Source organism: Gracilinanus agilis, chromosome 1, assembly GCF_016433145.1.
Source record: "Gracilinanus agilis isolate LMUSP501 chromosome 1, AgileGrace, whole genome shotgun sequence".
Classification (NCBI taxonomy): Eukaryota; Metazoa; Chordata; class Mammalia; order Didelphimorphia; family Didelphidae; genus Gracilinanus; species Gracilinanus agilis.
The window spans coordinates 485,360,657-485,378,749 of record NC_058130.1 but is presented as its reverse complement, the minus strand read 5'-3'; the positions used below and the strand labels follow the sequence as shown (position 1 = coordinate 485,378,749).

General features: G+C 35.7%; 1 protein-coding gene across 1 annotated transcript in view; it reads right to left on the bottom strand.

Moving 5' to 3' along the window:
• Positions 1–18,093, bottom strand: part of TPD52 (tumor protein D52) — a 324,737-nt gene that overhangs the window by 127,111 nt on the left and 179,533 nt on the right. Inside the window, exon 6 of the mRNA XM_044665819.1 lies at positions 9,676–9,857. Within this exon, the coding sequence (XP_044521754.1) occupies positions 9,676–9,857 (182 nt within the window). The remainder of the gene's footprint in view (positions 1–9,675; positions 9,858–18,093) is intronic.

Below are 18,093 nucleotides of genomic sequence, written 5' to 3'. Positions count from 1 at the left end.
TATGTTTTTTAGGAAAGAAAATGACATCTGGATTGTACAAAATTGCTTCTTTCTATTCCTTATGACTCTAAAGTAAGACATGCAAAAATAGTCTTTAAGAATTGTGACATCATCCCCCCATCTCAGAAAATGAAAGCAATGGATAGCTATCCAGTAAGAAATGAGTTTAGAGAAAAGCTCATTAAACATGAGTTAAATACAATAACTAGAATGGAAAGAGATAAAAGCAAGTTATTTTAATTATGTATTATACCTTTTCCCCACCAAAGAAAATTAGAAAATGTTACCAGAAATCATGTGAAACAAACATATCTTAATCATTATTACTAATACAAAAAAAGGGCGTCATTCCTGTGTTGTTGTTGTCTCTTTGTTTTGAAGATCAGGAAGGAAACATGACCTATTCCTTTAAAATTAGGTCTGTATAAAATGATGTCATTATTTTGTGAACAATCTTACCATTAAAAACAAAACACCATTGGGAGAAAACCACAGTAAAAGGGATTTCAAAGTGACATACAACTAAAATGTTGTCAATGAGATTGTAACTCCAAGATGACTGTAACTTCTTAATCTTGGATTTTTAAAAAAAAGATTTGGACAATTCTTGGTTGTTTGGTTTTTTGTTGTTTTTTTTCTTAAAGCTGAGTTGGCTGCTATTTCCTCATTGAACCTACAACAAATATTCTTTATATCTATCTAAGAAAGCAGTTTGCTCTTTTATAATACTCACCCAAAGAAGAGAGGATGTGACACATACTAATAAAATATAATGCCAGTGATGGAGGCAAAGAAGGGATCCTGGCAAAGAATACTAAGAAATGTGGAAGAAATAAAGAATAATTTCAACTTAATTTTCCAGGCTATTTCTTGTACTTGGTACTATATATCCTCTCTCTATTCCTTTGTACAAGCTTGCCCTCTATTCTCTCTTGACCTCTTTGGAATCTCTAGCTTCCTTCAAAGCTTGGCACAAGATTCACTTACATCATAAGACCCTTTGGATCACTCCAGCTGTTAACTTCTTTCCTGATCTAAACAGCCTGTATTTAGTCTTTAATAGTTCAGATATACTTATAAGAGCATATGTTTTCTCCCTTGGTAAAATTCAAGTTTATTGAGGACAGGACCAATTTCATTTTTATCTATGCATCCCCAGGCCTAGCACAAAGCTCATGACAGAGGAGATAAACTTCAAATACACTTGCTGACTGAGCTGGAGGGTTCTGGAACTTCTCAGAGTCAAATAGTTCGTATATTTTTCTAAGGATGCAGACTGAAAAATCATTCTTACCTGCCCACCCATCCTTGTCCATAATCTCTATAAACTCTCAACATAAGGGTTCTACCTAACAAGTTGGAAGTCTTTCTCTTTTTATGATCTAGGGTAATTTCTAATCATACACCACAGTCATTCAATCAGCAAATATTTATTAAGGAATTCATAGGTACAAAGCATTATAATAAGAATTTTTAACTTATTTCACCAAAAGGTCTCTCTATATCTTCATCATTACTGTTACTAATGGCATTTATAATACCAGACATACTACTACTGAATGAAAATGATGTTTAGAGAATTTCCTTATATCCCTGAGATGATATGCATCTGGGCTAAATGAGTTCCTTATGGAGAAACAAAAACTAGAATGAAGAATAATTGCTTTAAATCAAGAAATGTGTCATGTTGTCCATCAAAGTTAAAATCTTTATTCTGTCTACTAAAAAAGGGTATCAATGCTCTATGAAGGTACATTAGGCACATCATCTCAAAGGGGGAAAACAGGGAGTACATATTTTTTCTTAGATATGCTTCTTATGGCTAATATGAGGAATGAGACAAATTTTTTAAAGATTCGTATTGAACAAAGAATTTGAAAACCACATTACAAAAATTATTTCTACTCTTAGGAAGTTTCTAGATCTTTCAAATCGAACTATGCACCTACTTATCTAGGTCCTTCCTACCCCAACAATCCATCAATTTTGTAATAAAAACACAATTATGAATGGGATTGGGGGGGGAAAGACTTCTATTTGTAGACATGTTTAAAGGTTGGTAACTTTCAAAACAGTTTAATATTTATCTTTTTTAGTCCAAAATAGAATACAGAGTATATAAATAAGGGTGCTGAAGCAAGGTTGACTAAAATAAAAGTGCTGAATCTATAATAGTAATACATTTTTAAAGCCGAGTACTTTCAAATTACTCATTCCACCCTGAATCAAGTACATCTGTTTCCATAATATATGATTACAAATAGTTCATAACCCTCCTTTTCAAAAACACACTGCATAAGAAGGAAAATGCTTTCAAGGAAAATTCATCAAGGAAGGATCTATTTGCTTAATAAATTCAAAAATGACACAGGCAACAACATAAAACCTACGCGAACAGTATAATATACTCAATCAGTTCTAATTAAGTATTTAATTATACTCATCTAATATCTAATTTGCATTTTAAAAAGGAACACTATGAAGTAGTCTATTTTAGATCCAAAATTGGGGTTCTGAATTAAAACTTTAAAAAAATGAAATATAGTATAAATAGAACATCTTGATTTCGTAGTTGGCTAGGAACAAAGCAGTCTAGTTTCATTGTCTCGACCAAGTTAAACCTCATGAAATGCAACAGTATTTAAATTAGTTGGTTCTAGTCCTGTAAAGGGAGACATGAGGCTGCTTAGGAATTAGTATCTGAAACTCAAAAAGAGAGCCAGGGATTTTCTAACAAGGGCCAAAATAGAGGATCTCCTTCCCTGTACAGCTCCACCCTGTGGCACTTGAAAACAAGATTAAGTCTATAGAGAGATTTTGGGAGGTTTGTGAACTAGGATGGGAAAAAAAATTAATTTTTATTTTCACTAACTTCTAACTGAAAATTTGCATTTCCTTCAATTATTTAAAAATATTATTCTGAAAAAGAACCCATAGGCTTCATCAGATTGTTTTTTCACACATAAGCCAGATTAGCCTTTTCTATTTGGCCTCATGGATCAGAGCTAGGAAGAAGCAATCAGTTGAAGTAGGAGAAAGGCAGATTTCTGATCTTTGTTAAGAGAAACATTATCAGTTTGAGCTTTGCAAAAGTGGAATGGGTTTCTCCTGAAGGTAAAAGACTCCCTCCTTATTGGAGATCTTCAAGCAAAGTAAGGAAGCCCACTATTCTGATCCAGGTACTAATCAAATTGAATATCCAACAATTCCTTTCAGCTCTGAGATTTTTACGTTTGTTTTTACTTAACAGTTTTATCTGTTGGCATGAAGGTTTATTTTATTTCCTTAACCAGTCTTTAAAAATTAATCCACAAAGGGGGCAGCTGGGTAGCTCAGTGGATTGAGAGTCAGACCTAGAGTCAAGAGGTTCAAATCGGGCCTCAGCCACTTCCCAGCTGTGTGACCCTGGGCAAGTCACTTGACCCCCATTGCCCACCCTTACCACTCTTCCACCTTGGAGCCAATCAATACACAGAAGTTAAGGGTTTAAAAAAAATTTTTTTTAAATTAATCCACAAATATTTATTAAGTATCTACCTTGGGGCTGGCACTTATGCCAAGTGCTGGAGAATACAAGCACAAAGGATGAAACAGTCCCTACTCACAATGGGCTTACAGTTTCATGAGACTAAATCACAGAATCATAGATTTATAAATACATTTTGCCCAACCAATATTTGTATTCCTTTCTTCTATAATCCCAAAAGGTCATTAAGCTTTTCCTTGAGGACCTCCAGGAAAGGGGATCCCATTATATCAAATGACAGACCCATTTCTGGGTAGCTCTAATAGTTAAGAAACTTTAACTCATATCAAGCCTAACGCTACTTCCCTGTAACTTACATTCACTGTTTCTAGTTCTGGGTCTAGGGCCAAGTGGAAAAGATCTACTCTCACTTCCACTTGACAGACTCTCAACAAATACTTCAAGAAGACTCTCCAGTCCTTTCTGCAGGCTAACACTTCCTCTCCGGCCCAACAATTCTTTAAATGAACCCTTAGTTGTCTGTCTTCTTAACTCACCAACTAGGTTTTAATACATTTAAGGTATTTTTCATTCCCTTTGCACCTTTTTTTTTAGTTCACAGGGAGTGGTCTTCACAACAGGTATTTGATATGTATCTACTGAAATGATGATTAAAAGACACAAAACAAATATTAAAAAATTAAAAACAAAAAAATTTAAGTAAATAGGAAAGTCTTGCAAAGAAACAAAAAATGAGATGATTAACAGATTTTAGAATTTTAGTATATACTAGATTTTATGTAGAAGGCAATTGAAATCCATACAAATGTTTACTCATTTAAATACTTCCTTTTCTGTTGACAGCTTTAAATTTGCAAATATTTTTAAATCTACATACTGAAACAATTGAACAAGTAGAATTCTGATTTTACCTATTCATCTTCACAGGAAGGAACTTCAAAGCTTTCCTGTGACCAATTAAATGCTACCATTTTTCAACAACCAAGTACTATAGTAGTTTCCAGATTCACTTTTGACCTTTAAAGTCTTGGGAAGGTAGAAGACAAAATTACCACAACCATAAATTTGGTCTGGCTATAGAGTTGACTGATTTTATTATGAATGTAATATAGAAAAGAATGCAAGATAAAATAAAACAAAATCAATCAACAGAAATTTCTACACCATTTTTTCTGGTAGAAAATAAGTTATCTTCTAGTGTAATATTTAAATTGTTTGGTACCTATGGATTCAAATCTACTGTTATATATACCATATATATTTATAGTAGGTTCCCTCTAGTATACATCTACATATGCATACTATAGGTATATATATTTGTATATTTATACACATGTATGTATAACTCACGTTGTTAAAGGTACCATTTAAAAATAAACATTTTTTTAAAAATAAGCTGTGTACTGAAGGAAAATGAAGCACTTAACTTAAATACCTAATTTCCCCTTCTTTCTCAATTATTTTGAAAATGTTCCTTTTTTTAAACATTCAATATATGTTCCACTTTTTATATGACCCTATATACCACAGCCTGAATTAGAAACAAAGACTGGGAAATTAGCTTGTTTATTCTACCTTAGTGTCAAACAAATGTACAGATGATATTCATTTCACGTGTTAGCTGCTTTAGAGCTGCCAATCATGCTTGTTTTGATACTCATAGTATTTAAGAACTGTCAATCATGTCTGTTGTGATGAAGATACCAGTACAGAAATAATATGTTTGAAAGGAAAATTCTCATTAAAATATCAATAAATGAACCTTAGTTTTAAAATTGGATTTTTTTACTGATATTTTTGTATCTTGTACAAAATAAAAACAAAAAATTCATAAATTAACCACTGAAATTTTTTTTAACTAGCTGTTTTTAATCACTGAATATTAAAAACAATCCATTGTTTTTTTTTTAAATGAAACTAAGAGGAATAAAAAATGGTTTAATTATAAGGTTTTTATGTTCCAGTAAAAACAGATGTTTTCCCTAAGTGAACAGTGTTGATGATCATACATATATACATACATCATACTAATCGGAGCAGCATCATGCTAGAAAGGTAACAATACAAAATGACACATTGAGGTATTCTGATTTTTAATACATCATCTAGTTATTATATTAATACCACTCCCTAAATAGTACTACATAAGTACCTGTGCTCCTGCATTGGTTTATTCTAAAACAACTTTCAATAAATCAAAGGTTTATGTACAAACTCTTCATAAAATGTAAGAGAATATTCCCAATGAGCAAACACATTTGAAAATACTCCAACTACTATTTTAACCATTATTAACAGGAACTTAATTGTCAATTAAGCACAATCAATCTTATTAGCATATAATGTAATTGGAAATAAGTTATATTATGGTAAAAGATAAGTCAAGAAACAGATTTTTTTAATTTTTAAAATTTTTAAGAGGGGTTAGGGTTTGAGGAAAGAAGCCAAACAAAATATATTTTACAAAGTCAACAAAAATGGATGATAGATTTAGAGTTTGGAGGGACCTTGTTAATTATCTTGTTCAGATCCCTCATTTCACAGGTAAGAAAGCCCAGAGAGGTTAAGCAACTTGTCTAAGATCACACAGGAAATATAGACCCAGGAATTGAATCAATTTTACTTTTTACTCTAAAATTATACCTTTACTCTAAAATTTATCACGTTAGGGCACCACATTCAGAAACTCATCTTCTTTGGTCCATTTCTTTTAACCCTATAATTTTAAACAAATACTAGGTACCTGTTTCAAGGCAGAAGAGTGGTTGGGAATGAAGTGACTTGCCCATGGTCACACAGCTAGGAAAGTATCTGAGATAAGATTTGATCCCAGATCCCCCCCAAACTTCAGGCCAGGCTCTCTACCCACTGAACCAATTAGTTGCCTCTACCCAAAGGTTTTTATAAAAATGTAGAGCTCAAAAGGACCTCAAAGAACATCTATTCCAGGACCCTCATTTTAAGAGTGAGGAAACTAAGACCTCTAAAGTCTGCCTAATGTCACCCCACTGAATAAGGGGCAGATTCGAGCCCCAGGTCTCTGACTCTGAACACAGCCCATTTTCAAATGTACATTAGTTACTAATGAACTTCCATTTAGAGCCTACTTATTACTACTTTGGACACAATTCTTCTATTTTCAATGCAACTGGTTCTCTCATTTCTAGAGCAGATCAGAAAAGGGAAAAAAATCAAAAGCAACAGACTTTAACTGACACACAGAACTATGTTGAGGAAGGATAAACAACAAAGACAGAAAGGTTTAAAAAATGATGAAACAGACATAAGTAAAAAGCTATGCTCATTCAGTTCTATTTAAAATAGGACATGCAACACCATATCGGCCTATTACAACATGGTGATTTTTGTTCATAATGATGACTAAAGTCACAAATCTAGAACAAAGATGAATAAACCAGAAAAAGTTAAATTATGTTTAGAATAATTTATATGATGCTGAACAATATTAACTGACTGAAATTCAAATCCATGTACATTTATTAAGCATTAATAACTGTCAACATTGAATTGTGTCTTTTTCACTGCTTTTTTTTTTTTTTTTTTTTTTTTTTTTTTATCCTGGGACTCCATTCTAGGAGCATAGGGCCACAACCAGTAGGCAATGGGTCGCTCAGGGTCACCCAGCTGGGAAGTGTCTGAGCCCGGATTTGAACCTAGGATCTTTCATCTCTAGGCCTGGCTCTCAATCCACTGAGCTAGCCCAGCTGCCCCTACTTTAGGTTGCAGTTTCTTTAGCAATGTAGTTTTTACAGGGTGGGGTTGCTAGCCCCACGCCCAACCCTCCTCTTTTTTCATCTGGGCTAGGGACCGTCCTTAGCCCAGGAGTGGTAAGGGTGGGCGATAGGGGTCAAGTGACTTGCCCAAGGTCACACAGCTGGAAGTGTCCGAGGCCGGACTTGAACTTGAACCTAGGACCTCCAGTCTTTTTTCACTGCTTTAGAGACTACTAATTTCATCCTTTTAAGAGATCAAAATTTTTAAGTCTGTAGAAACAGAGCACTGGCATTAAAGTAATGAGCTTTTGCAGCAGCATGCAGTTGAGGATAACTGAAAGTAGCATGCAATTTCCCAGATGAAAATCAGTACAACCTCTTTCTCCTGCTCAATTCAAAGTCCAGATAACACGATGAGTATTTGCTTCACAAAGTAGTAAAAAAATAGTGGAGAGAAAAGTAAGTTTTTTGTAAAATAATATTCCTTTTAAAACAAAGATGTAGTATCCAATGTGCCATATGATGAAACATAAGATGAAATAAGGAAGAATGGCTGACTTGATCAAGGCACAGAGAAAAATTCCATCTTAAAAGGGACACAGTTTTTGGAATCATTCAGGAATTGATTCTGAAGCTACTCAAATAGGGAAAAGTATGAAAAGACTGGAAAATCATAATCATCTTAACATCTGACATTAAAAGACTGCCTTAAGGATTATGAAACTTTATGAACATTATCTCCACTGATGTCTAAAAACAACCCCAGGTAGAAACAGAAGCATTATTATCCCCATTTTATAGATGAGGAAATTGAGGCTCAGAGAGTTTAAATGGTTGATAAACTGTGGTATATGAATGTAATAGAATAGCATTACATTAAAAGAAATAAGGATTATGAAGAATTCAGAGCAACTTGGAAAGACTTGCAAGAAGAAAAACAAACTCCTTGAGGGCAAAGTCTATTTTTGTGTTTTCAGTGCCACAGACATACTAGTAACTTAAGAAAAGCTTGCTGAAATGAAGAGAATTAAATTAATGTCAAATGAAGCAAGCAGAAAGTAAGAAAAGGCAGGAAGGGCACAGGCCTGGAGCCAGGAGGAACTGAGTTCAAATTTGCCCATAGACACTTTCTAACTGTGTGACCCTGGGCTTTGTCACTCTTTTGAGTTAGAACTGATACTAAGAGAGAAGGTAAGGGTTTTAAAAAAAAAAAGGAAGAAAGCAGAAAAAAATGTATGATGAACACAAAGTAAAGGAAAACAACAAAATGCATCTAAATTTGGCTCAAGGTAGTAAGTAATCTTGATTCCACAGGTCTGATGATGAGGACTCCTCTCAAGAGCCAGGCAGAGATTCAAGAGAGAAAAGAGTAAATTATTTCAACCATTATCAGTGTGTAAATTGGCTTTGCTTAACCAGATTTCTTTGTCAGAAGAAAAGGCTCTACTAGAGTAGGGTATGGGAAGAAATTAGATATCTTTTTTTAAAAAAGCATCAGTAAGAGAAGACTTTAAGGAACTGATGCAGAGTGAAAGGAGCAGAACCAGGAGAACATTATACACAGAGACTGATACACTGTGGTACAATCGAATGTAATGGACTTCTCTACTAGCAATGACCTGGGACAATTCTTTTTTTTTTTCATTTTTTTTTTCAATATTTTTTAAATATTCATTTTTAACATGTTTACATGCTTCATGCTCCTACTTTCCCCTTCACCCCCCACTGTCCCCCCACCCATGGCCGACGCGCATTTCCACTGGTTGTAACATGTGTCATCAATCAAGACCTATTTCCAAATTGTTGATAGTTGCATTGGTGTGGTAGTTTCGAGTCCACATCCTCAATCATGTCCACCCCAACCCATGCGTTCAAGCAATTGTTTATCTTCTATGTTTCCTCTCCTGCAGATCTTCCTCTGAATGTGGGCAGCGTTCTTTACCATAAATCCCTCAGAGCTGTCTTGTGTCATTGCATTGCTGCTGGTACAGAGGTCCATTACATTCTATTTTACCACAGTATATCAGTCTCTGTGTACAGTGTTCTTCTGGCTCTGCTCCTTTCACTCTGCATCAGTTCTTGGAGGGACCTGGGACAATTCTGAGGGACTTATGAGAAAGAATGCTATCCAAATCCAGAGAAAGAACTGTGGGAGTAGAAACGCAGAAGAAAAACATATGATTGATCACGAAGTTCAAAAGAGGATTTGATTAGGGTTTTGGTGTTAAAAGATCACTCTGCTGCAAATATGAATAATATGGAAATAGGTTTTAAACAATGATACATGTATAACCCAGTAGAACTGCTTGTCAGCTCAGGGAGGGGGGAGGGAAGAGGGATGGGAAAAATCATGAATCATGTAACCATGGAAAAATATTCTAAATTTTTTTAAAAAGCATCAGTAAAAATTTTTTTAAAACACCATTCTGGTACTTAAATCATGTTACTACTTACTCTCCATCTGATTCTGGTCTTTTGCATACACAATGAAACTTGCCACCAAAATCTATATAAAGGTCATTTTCGACAACATGGAAGATTCGTCCAAATACGATTTTATCTTTGGCAGGTCCCATCTGAATTAGAGGAGAATGTCTTAGCAGAGATGCAAAGGATTTCACATTCTTTGGAGAATCCTACATAAGAGAAGAAGAAAAGAAATTTATATATATATATATATATATATACACACACACACACACACACACACACACACACACACACACACACAAACACACAGTGCAATTAGAATTTTGTACCCCAGGACTCCGTTTCCCAGAACCCTACTTTTGTCCTTACATTACATCCTTACATTTTAGAGATAAGGTTTCTGTAACCATGCCCTCCTTTCTCTCTTCTCCTGCTTTCGCGGTCCAGTAAACTTGTCTTTACTCAGGCTATACTTTTCCTCTACTTCAAGTGATTATTAATAAAACTTATAAAATATAGTACTTTTAATTATTGGACATTAATTTTGATCTTATGATGCATACATATATTCATTTATACTTCTCTATATGCATATCATATATATGAAAATAATTCCAATAGTTTAGTGTAGTGATGGGCAAACTACGTACAGCCTGCAGGTCAGATGCAGCCCCCTGAAATGTTCTATCCCGCCTCAAGACATTATTCCTAATCTGACAAATACAATGAGTAGGATACAATATAATGAAACTTTGAAAGAATTGCCTTAGAAACAGACTGACAGACAAACATTTCCTTTCCTTTGGTCCCCTCTTTAAAAAGTTTTCCCATCACTGGTTTAGTGCAATAAATTAAGTCAGAGTACATAATATAATTCAAAGTATTGCCAAAGTGATAGAACCAACAAAGTAAATTTGGCATTTCTATATCCTGTGACAGGGCAGGCAAATCAATGAAAATATCTGAAAGGATAAATTCATCTTTAAGTGGGAAAATTCACACTAAGTGCTCAAAGTTTCCAGCCTAGCTTGTGTCTGAGGGCCAACCAAGGTTTGATGTTCTAAATTCATGGTGAAAGAAGTTTTATATCGATGTATGATACCATATTAGGAATGAAAAAAAAATACACTCGACACATTTAACTATCAAAATAAATGTGAATATTGTTTTTACATTTGGAAATTTTAAGACAATTAAACACTCATATTCCAAGCTGTTATCTGGGCCAAAAGCCAAAATTAATCAATGGTTTCAATTTCAACATTTATCAAGCACTTAAAATATGAATCAAATTATCCTAGGCACTGGGCATACAAAAATAAAAATGAAACAGGTCCTCTCCTCAAAATGCTTATATTCTACTGATGAGATGCAACACGTACACAAATAATGAAACACAAAGTGTAAACAAGTTCAAACAAAGTGATTTCAAGAGGGAGATGTGCTAATTAACTAGAGCAATGAGGAAAGATCTCACATAGGAGGCACACATGTTGAGATTCAAAGGAAGTCAGGGATGCTATAAGATACAAAGGGGCCCAGACTGTGTTCTAATCACCAAGATGCACTGGTACAAATGCCCCAAGGTGGGAAAGGAAATGTTATACACAGGGAAGCTTTATCAGGCTAGCAGGACAAGGAGAATGTGGCAAAGGGAGGAAATATAAAAGAAGGGAAAGGTCTAAGCAGTTTAGATTCACTTTATAAAAACCTCATATGATAATGCCCCAGGTACCAACAACTGCAACAGAGAACAAGCTAGTCAGGTGCCCTCCCACCTTTGAATCCATCTCTGTTCAGCGACATCACTTGCACATGCTACATGCAGCAGTGAACATAATATTTGAGATGCCTGCCAAAGGCAGAGGACGCTGGGATAGTAGGCTCTTTTATCCTGCACACTATGTCTCTATTAATGGAGCCAAAGATAAAATTACTTTTCCTCATTTGCCATCTTGACTTGTTTTAATCTTGCAGGTCACTAAAACCCACTAATCTTTTTTATATAAACTTGCTTTGCAATGCCTTCTCCCAATCCTGTACTTAAATACTTTTATTTTAACTTAAGTATGCCACTTCACACTTTTCCCACTTAAATTTTTATTTTATTAGAAACAATCCACATATTTTGACCATCCAACTAGCAGTCTATCTCTCCCAGGGATGGACATGTGTCATTCGAAAAGTACTCAGATACATGTCATCCATGCCTCCTCCCATGTGACTGCATAAGGATGACCAATACAAGCCCAAGAAGAAAACACTGAAATGCTTCATTTCCTTCTAATTCCAAGTTGACATTAAAAAATTAATGATAGGGGCAGCTGGGTGGCTCAGTGATTGAGAGCCAGGCCTAGAGACGGGAGGTCCTGCGTTCAAATCTGGCCTCAGACACTTCCTAGCTATGTGACCTTGGGCAAGTCACTTAACTCCCCTTGCCTGGCACCTTAGCATTCTTCTGCCTTGAGACCAATACACAGAATTGATTCTAAGACAGTAGGTAAGAGTTTAAAAAAAATTAATGACAACTCTTTGAGTCTAACCATTCAATCCTTTACAATTATACCTAACTACTTATCGTACAGCTCATATTTCTTCATCTTGTTAACACGGATATCATAAGATTTTGTTAAATGCTTTACTGAAATTCAAGCATATTATGTCAATGGCATATTGCTGATCCCTCAGTGTGTTAGGTAATCCTGTCAAAAGGGAAATAAAAATCATCTATGGTCTGTTTTTGCTGACGTTACACTGGCATTAGTGATCATTATTTTCCTTTCCAAATACAACCAATCCTTTTAATAACATATTCTAGAATTTTCCTAGTAATCAAAGCCAAGATTACAGACCTATCATCTAAAGCCTCTTTTCTGTTGAAAAGGGGGACAATATTTGATGGTTTCCAATCTTGTAGCAGCTCTCTTTCTCCATGACTTTGGAAAGGTATATTCAGAACAGTTAAAGAGCTGGCCCTTTTATTATCTTCTCACTAATCTTGTACTTAAATGTTAATCATTCTTGCTCTCTCCTTAAGCTGAAGAGAATCCTCTTTGAAAGAAAGGACAGAAGTAAATTCAGAAATGAATAATTTGTTTCTATCATATTACCTTTGTCCTAGCCCATTTATCTAGGACTGTGCACATATCACTTAAAGGGTCATCTTTCTTCAAACCAATTTTTTTAAAGTCCCTTTTTACCATCTTTAGTATTTTTTAAGAATCAATTAAAAATAGCACTTAAGAAAACAAAGTAGTGGGGCAGCTGGGTAGCTCAGTGGATTGAGAGCCATGCCTAGAGACTGGAGATCCTAGGTTCAAATCCGGCCTCAGACACTTCCCAGCTGTGTGACCCTGGGCAAGTCACTTGACCCCCATTGCCTACCCTTACCACTCTTCCACCTATAAGTCAATACACAGAAATTAAGGGTTTAAAATTAAAAAAAAAAAAAGAAAGAAAAAAAAAAAAAGAAAGAAAACAAAGTAGGGAAGAACAATTGAACAAAAACTAGGTGGTATTAAAGAAATAAATCTGTGCTCCAGGTGACAATCTTGAAAGTATTGAGGTATCATTTTACAGTATATCTCAAAGAGTGGATTTTTTTTTCTAAAGGAGAATGTAAACATGTTGAGGAAAGAGACTATTCACTTTGTGTTATTCCTAGTATCAAATATGATACCTTGTCCTGAACTGGCATTCAATAAGTGCTTGGTGTTACATTATATTCCTCAGCATTTCCTTGACTTACCTAATCAAATAACAGTGTAAAAAGATCACTCATTTGCTCATTTATTGAATAAATATTTTATTAAATACCTTCTACATTTCAAATGGAAACAGCTAGATGGTTAGAGTGCTTAGAGTGTTGGACCTAGCATCAGGAAGACACATTTAAATCTAGTCTCAGGTACCCACTTGCTGCGTGACCCTAGGCAAGTCACAATCTCTGTTTGCCTTAATTCACTAGAGAAGGAAATGACAAAATCACTCTAGAATCTTTACCAAGAAAACCCCATGAGGCCAGGAAGAATTGGATACTGCTGAATGACTAAACAACAGCAATATTTCAAACACCAAGTTAAGTACTGAGAAAATACCCTTGAGCATCTCATATTCTATTGGAGAAAATAACATGAATCCCCATAAGTAAATGCAAAATATACATACAAAGTAACTTCAAAGGATAAGGGTTAGGACACATTAGCATTGGGAGAATTAGGAAAAGTTCCATTGTACAAGATGACCCTTGAGCCAAGTTCTCAAAGATGCTAAGGGCTTACAGGTAAGATGGTAACAAAAAGCCATAAAGGAGCCCAGTTCTATCACATATATTCTAACAAAAATCTATAAAGGGCAATTAAATGATGGTCAAGATATCCAAAGAAAAACTATCATAAGAAGCACCTTCATGCAACCCAGGATTGCACAAAATGTAAGCTAGAAGCCTGTGGGCAGAGAGGAATTGTGCCATAGGAAGCCATTATGAGTATGGGTAAATAGGCAAGAAAGTTGAACACAGGCTGGACTCCTCATTGGCAACTAAAGCTTGCAGTTCTATTAAATGCCTGCTCCATGCTAAACACTGTGCTATGATATCTGAGAAGGAGTAAAGGGTCACAGATGACACTAGATTGGGAGCTAGAAGACTTGGAAGCTGGAGGTGCCCTCAACCATTCTAGGGAAGTTTGTGAAAGAGGGAAGGGTTCATGGGGTAAAAATAGTGAATTTGACAAAGGGAAAGATGTTTTTAGGCTTGAGGAAACCTAAGGAGATGAGGATGAGACAGCCAAGAATGGAAGATTAAGAAAATCATTGGCAGCGTGGTTTAACTATAGGAGTAAGAGCCCAGAAGAGGCAGGAAAAGAGAAGAGCGGGTAAAGGTACCAGGAAGTTTTGAGGAATAGAGAAAGGAAAGCTGTGGGAGCTCACATTTGATCAGCTCAATTTTTTCAATGAAATGGGAGGGCCACTAGGCAATCTGCTGTCTATGATTTCATATTATATTACTTTTTTTCTTAGTATCTTTTATTTTTATATTCCTTTCATATCTCTCTCCTTTTCCATCCAGAAAACCATTCCCTATAACAAACAAAAAAGAAAAAGAATAATTCAGCAATGCAAACCAACACCAATCAAATCCAAAAGTTTATGTAATATTCCACATCTATAGTTCCTGTTGGAAGAAAGGAAGGAAGTGCATTCTCGAATCATACAACATTAGTTTTGATGTTACTGTTGTGGTTCTTTTCATTTATGCTGCTGCAGTTGTGGTAGCTGTGTACTGTACATTGTTTTCCAGGCTCTGATTAAATCATTTTTAACGAGTTCATAAGATTTCCAATGTATACATTACTTTTAACCTTTCTGAAGTAAACAGGGCAGGACAGGGAGGGTGGATCTGAATATTCCAAATCTCCAGAAGGGTGCAAGGATGAACAGTGATTGTTAGCAGCATTTGGGGCTTACTGAGAGGGGAAGGCATGACAGAGGTGATGGATGACCTGGTGCCCAGAAAGTCATCCTACATGCCAGCTCTGACAGGAGGCCACAGGTTGCCAATCTCAGTCTGGTATTTCACAGGAAATCAATTTTTAAACTTCACAACTCTGGGGTTATCTTTGAATAGTCTCTCTTCCTATATGTCATACAGTATGAGTTGCCTAGGCCTGCTGATTCTATCTACACAACAAATCTCTCATGCATCCTTTCTTTCTTCCTTTTACTCCAAAACTTCAATATTGTGGCTTCCTAACTGGACTCGTATTCCACACAGCTGCCAAACTAATATTCCTATAACAAAGACCTGAAATAGTTCCTTCCCTACTCGAATATCTTCAGTGGTTCTCTATTGCCTCTAAGATCAAATGCAAGATGCTCATGGCCAGTATTTAAAGTCTTCAAAAAAAAAAAACTCCCACAACTTTCATAGTCTTACTTCATAATACCTTCCTTCAGAGTCTCTCCATTCCAGGCAAACTGACCTACTAGCTTTTCCCCCAAAACAACCAATTCCTGGTTTCTGATGCTCTATTGTCTGGGATGCACTTCTTCCTTTATGTCCACTTTACACAGTCCCTAGTTTTCCTCAAAGCACTTTGGAGATACCATCTCCTCCAGTGGGTCTTTCTGTCTCTTGTCAGTTTTGAGTGGTTTTACCTCCCTTTTTAAAAATTATAGAGCAACTTTGTATGCACATACTTACCTGGGCATGTTAGATTCCCTCAGCTGAAAACCCTTGAGGGTTGACTTACTTCTTTCGTCTTTGTATCACATGCAACTATTCAAGCTTATACCTTGTATATTATAAGTGCTTAATAAATAAATGTTTCTTGAATTGAATTACTGTGGAAACTAATAACTATTTATTGAATGGAACTGTTACTTTAGAAAATAAATACAATTTATATAAAACAAGATACTAGAAATCTCAGGCAGCTAGGAGGTGCAGTTGGATAGAGTGCCAGTCATGGAATCAAGAAGATTCATCTTCCTAGTTCAAAACTGGTCTCAGACACTTACTGGCTAGGTCACCCTGGGGAAGTCATTTAACCCTATTTGCCTCAGTTTCTTCATCTGTAAAGGAGAAGGAAATGGCAAACCACTCTAGTATCTTTGCCAAGAAAACCTCAAAATGAGATCACAAAGAATCAAAAGATGACTAAAAACAACAACAAAATAAAAACTGTATCCTAATATCTTTCTGGACATTCAAAAACTTTTAATTCAATAAGTCTATATGATTCATAGCTAAAATGGCTAGTTCATCAATTTTAAAATTATTAATGCATAGACTTAGAAACAGAAAGGCTATTGGTTTACAGATAAGAAAACTAATGCCCCTGGAACTGAAGTAACTTGTCCACTGTTACATGGATATAGTGAAAAATCAAAATCACAAAAAAATGTGTATGTGTGTCTATGGATACATGTGTGTATATGTGTTTGTGTATCTTTTGTCTAGAAAGAGACAATAGTCTCTAAAAGATAAGCTTAAATTCACTGTATGAAAGTTCTTCAGAAGTAGCACTAAAATCTATGATGGGTACCTTGACTAATACAAAATAATTTGGAAGAAATACTTATGGATCACTTAAAAAACAAACTGAACATGATTGGTTACTGTTGGTGTGGAATAATGAGTATTCTAGCACCTATCAACAAACTTCTCGTTTATCACACATATATAAGAAATTTCTCAGCATGGTATAATGGAAAAAATATTAGAATGGATAGCATGACAGCTGGATTCTATTACTCAATTAATCAATCTACAAGCATTTATCAGGAACTTACTATGTAAAGTACTAGTGCTAAGTGCTGGAAAGCAAAATAGTCCACAAAATGGAGCTTGTCAGTGGGGAAAATAAATTTATACATAAATCATACGCACAAGATAAATGCAGAGAAGATGAGACTTTGTTTTAGAGGGAAAGGCACTAGCAGCCAGAAATCCTGGGTCAGGTCTTCTGAAGGAAGAGGTACTTAAGTTGAATCTTAAACAAAGCAAAGGATTCCAAGAGGCAAAAGTAAGCAGAGAGAGCAGTCCAGACACAGAGGATAATTGGTGCAAAGGGATGGAGATGGAAAATGGGAATGTCATGTGTGAGGAACAGCAAGTACTTTATTATGAGTGGACTATAAAATGCATGGAAAAGAAATAATTTGTTAAAAGATTAGAAAGACAGGAAGGATCAGGTTGTAAAGAGCTATAAATCCCAAAAGAGAGGAGTTTATATTTGATGAGAGAGGTAAAAGAGACTCACTAAAACTAATTAAGTAAGGGGATGACGTGATCAGAGGGAACAATTAGAAAAAAATCATTTTGGCAGCTCTTTGGAGGATGTATTTGAGAGGGGAAATACTTAAAGCAACAAGTCTAATTAGAAGGCTGTTGCAAAAGTACAAACAAAAGATGATAAGATCCTGAACTAGGATTACGTCCATATGATTGGAGAAAAGAGGACTATTGGGTAGTGTTGTGAGGAGGATTACTTAGTTATTAGTTAGGAGACCTAACAGGAAGGGCTGGAGAATTCCAAATGGAATGGGGAAGCAGGAAGTGTGGCTTGCTCTCTGAGACAGACTCCAAGATGGTTGGGACAAGCTGTAACTGACCCTGTGAGACTTCAGAGACCCTGATTCCCTGGGATCCTGGAGAGTGGTGAAGGCTGAAAAGGCACAAGACCTCAATCCTACAAGTCAACTCTGGGTAGCCTGTGATCTGGTGGACAGCTTGCAGACATCACTCCCTACGTGGTTACTTTCGATCATCAGCTGTGGAGGAGTTGGTTCCTGGCATCATGAAAACATCTCTGGAATAGTTGTGAGACCCCAAGTTCAAGCCCTCTTCCTCAGGCCCTTAGTCAAGCTATCAAAACCTGGCAGAAGCCAGGTTGGCTAGGGATCTTACCTCTTTTGACTCCAGTCCTGGATTGTTAGTCA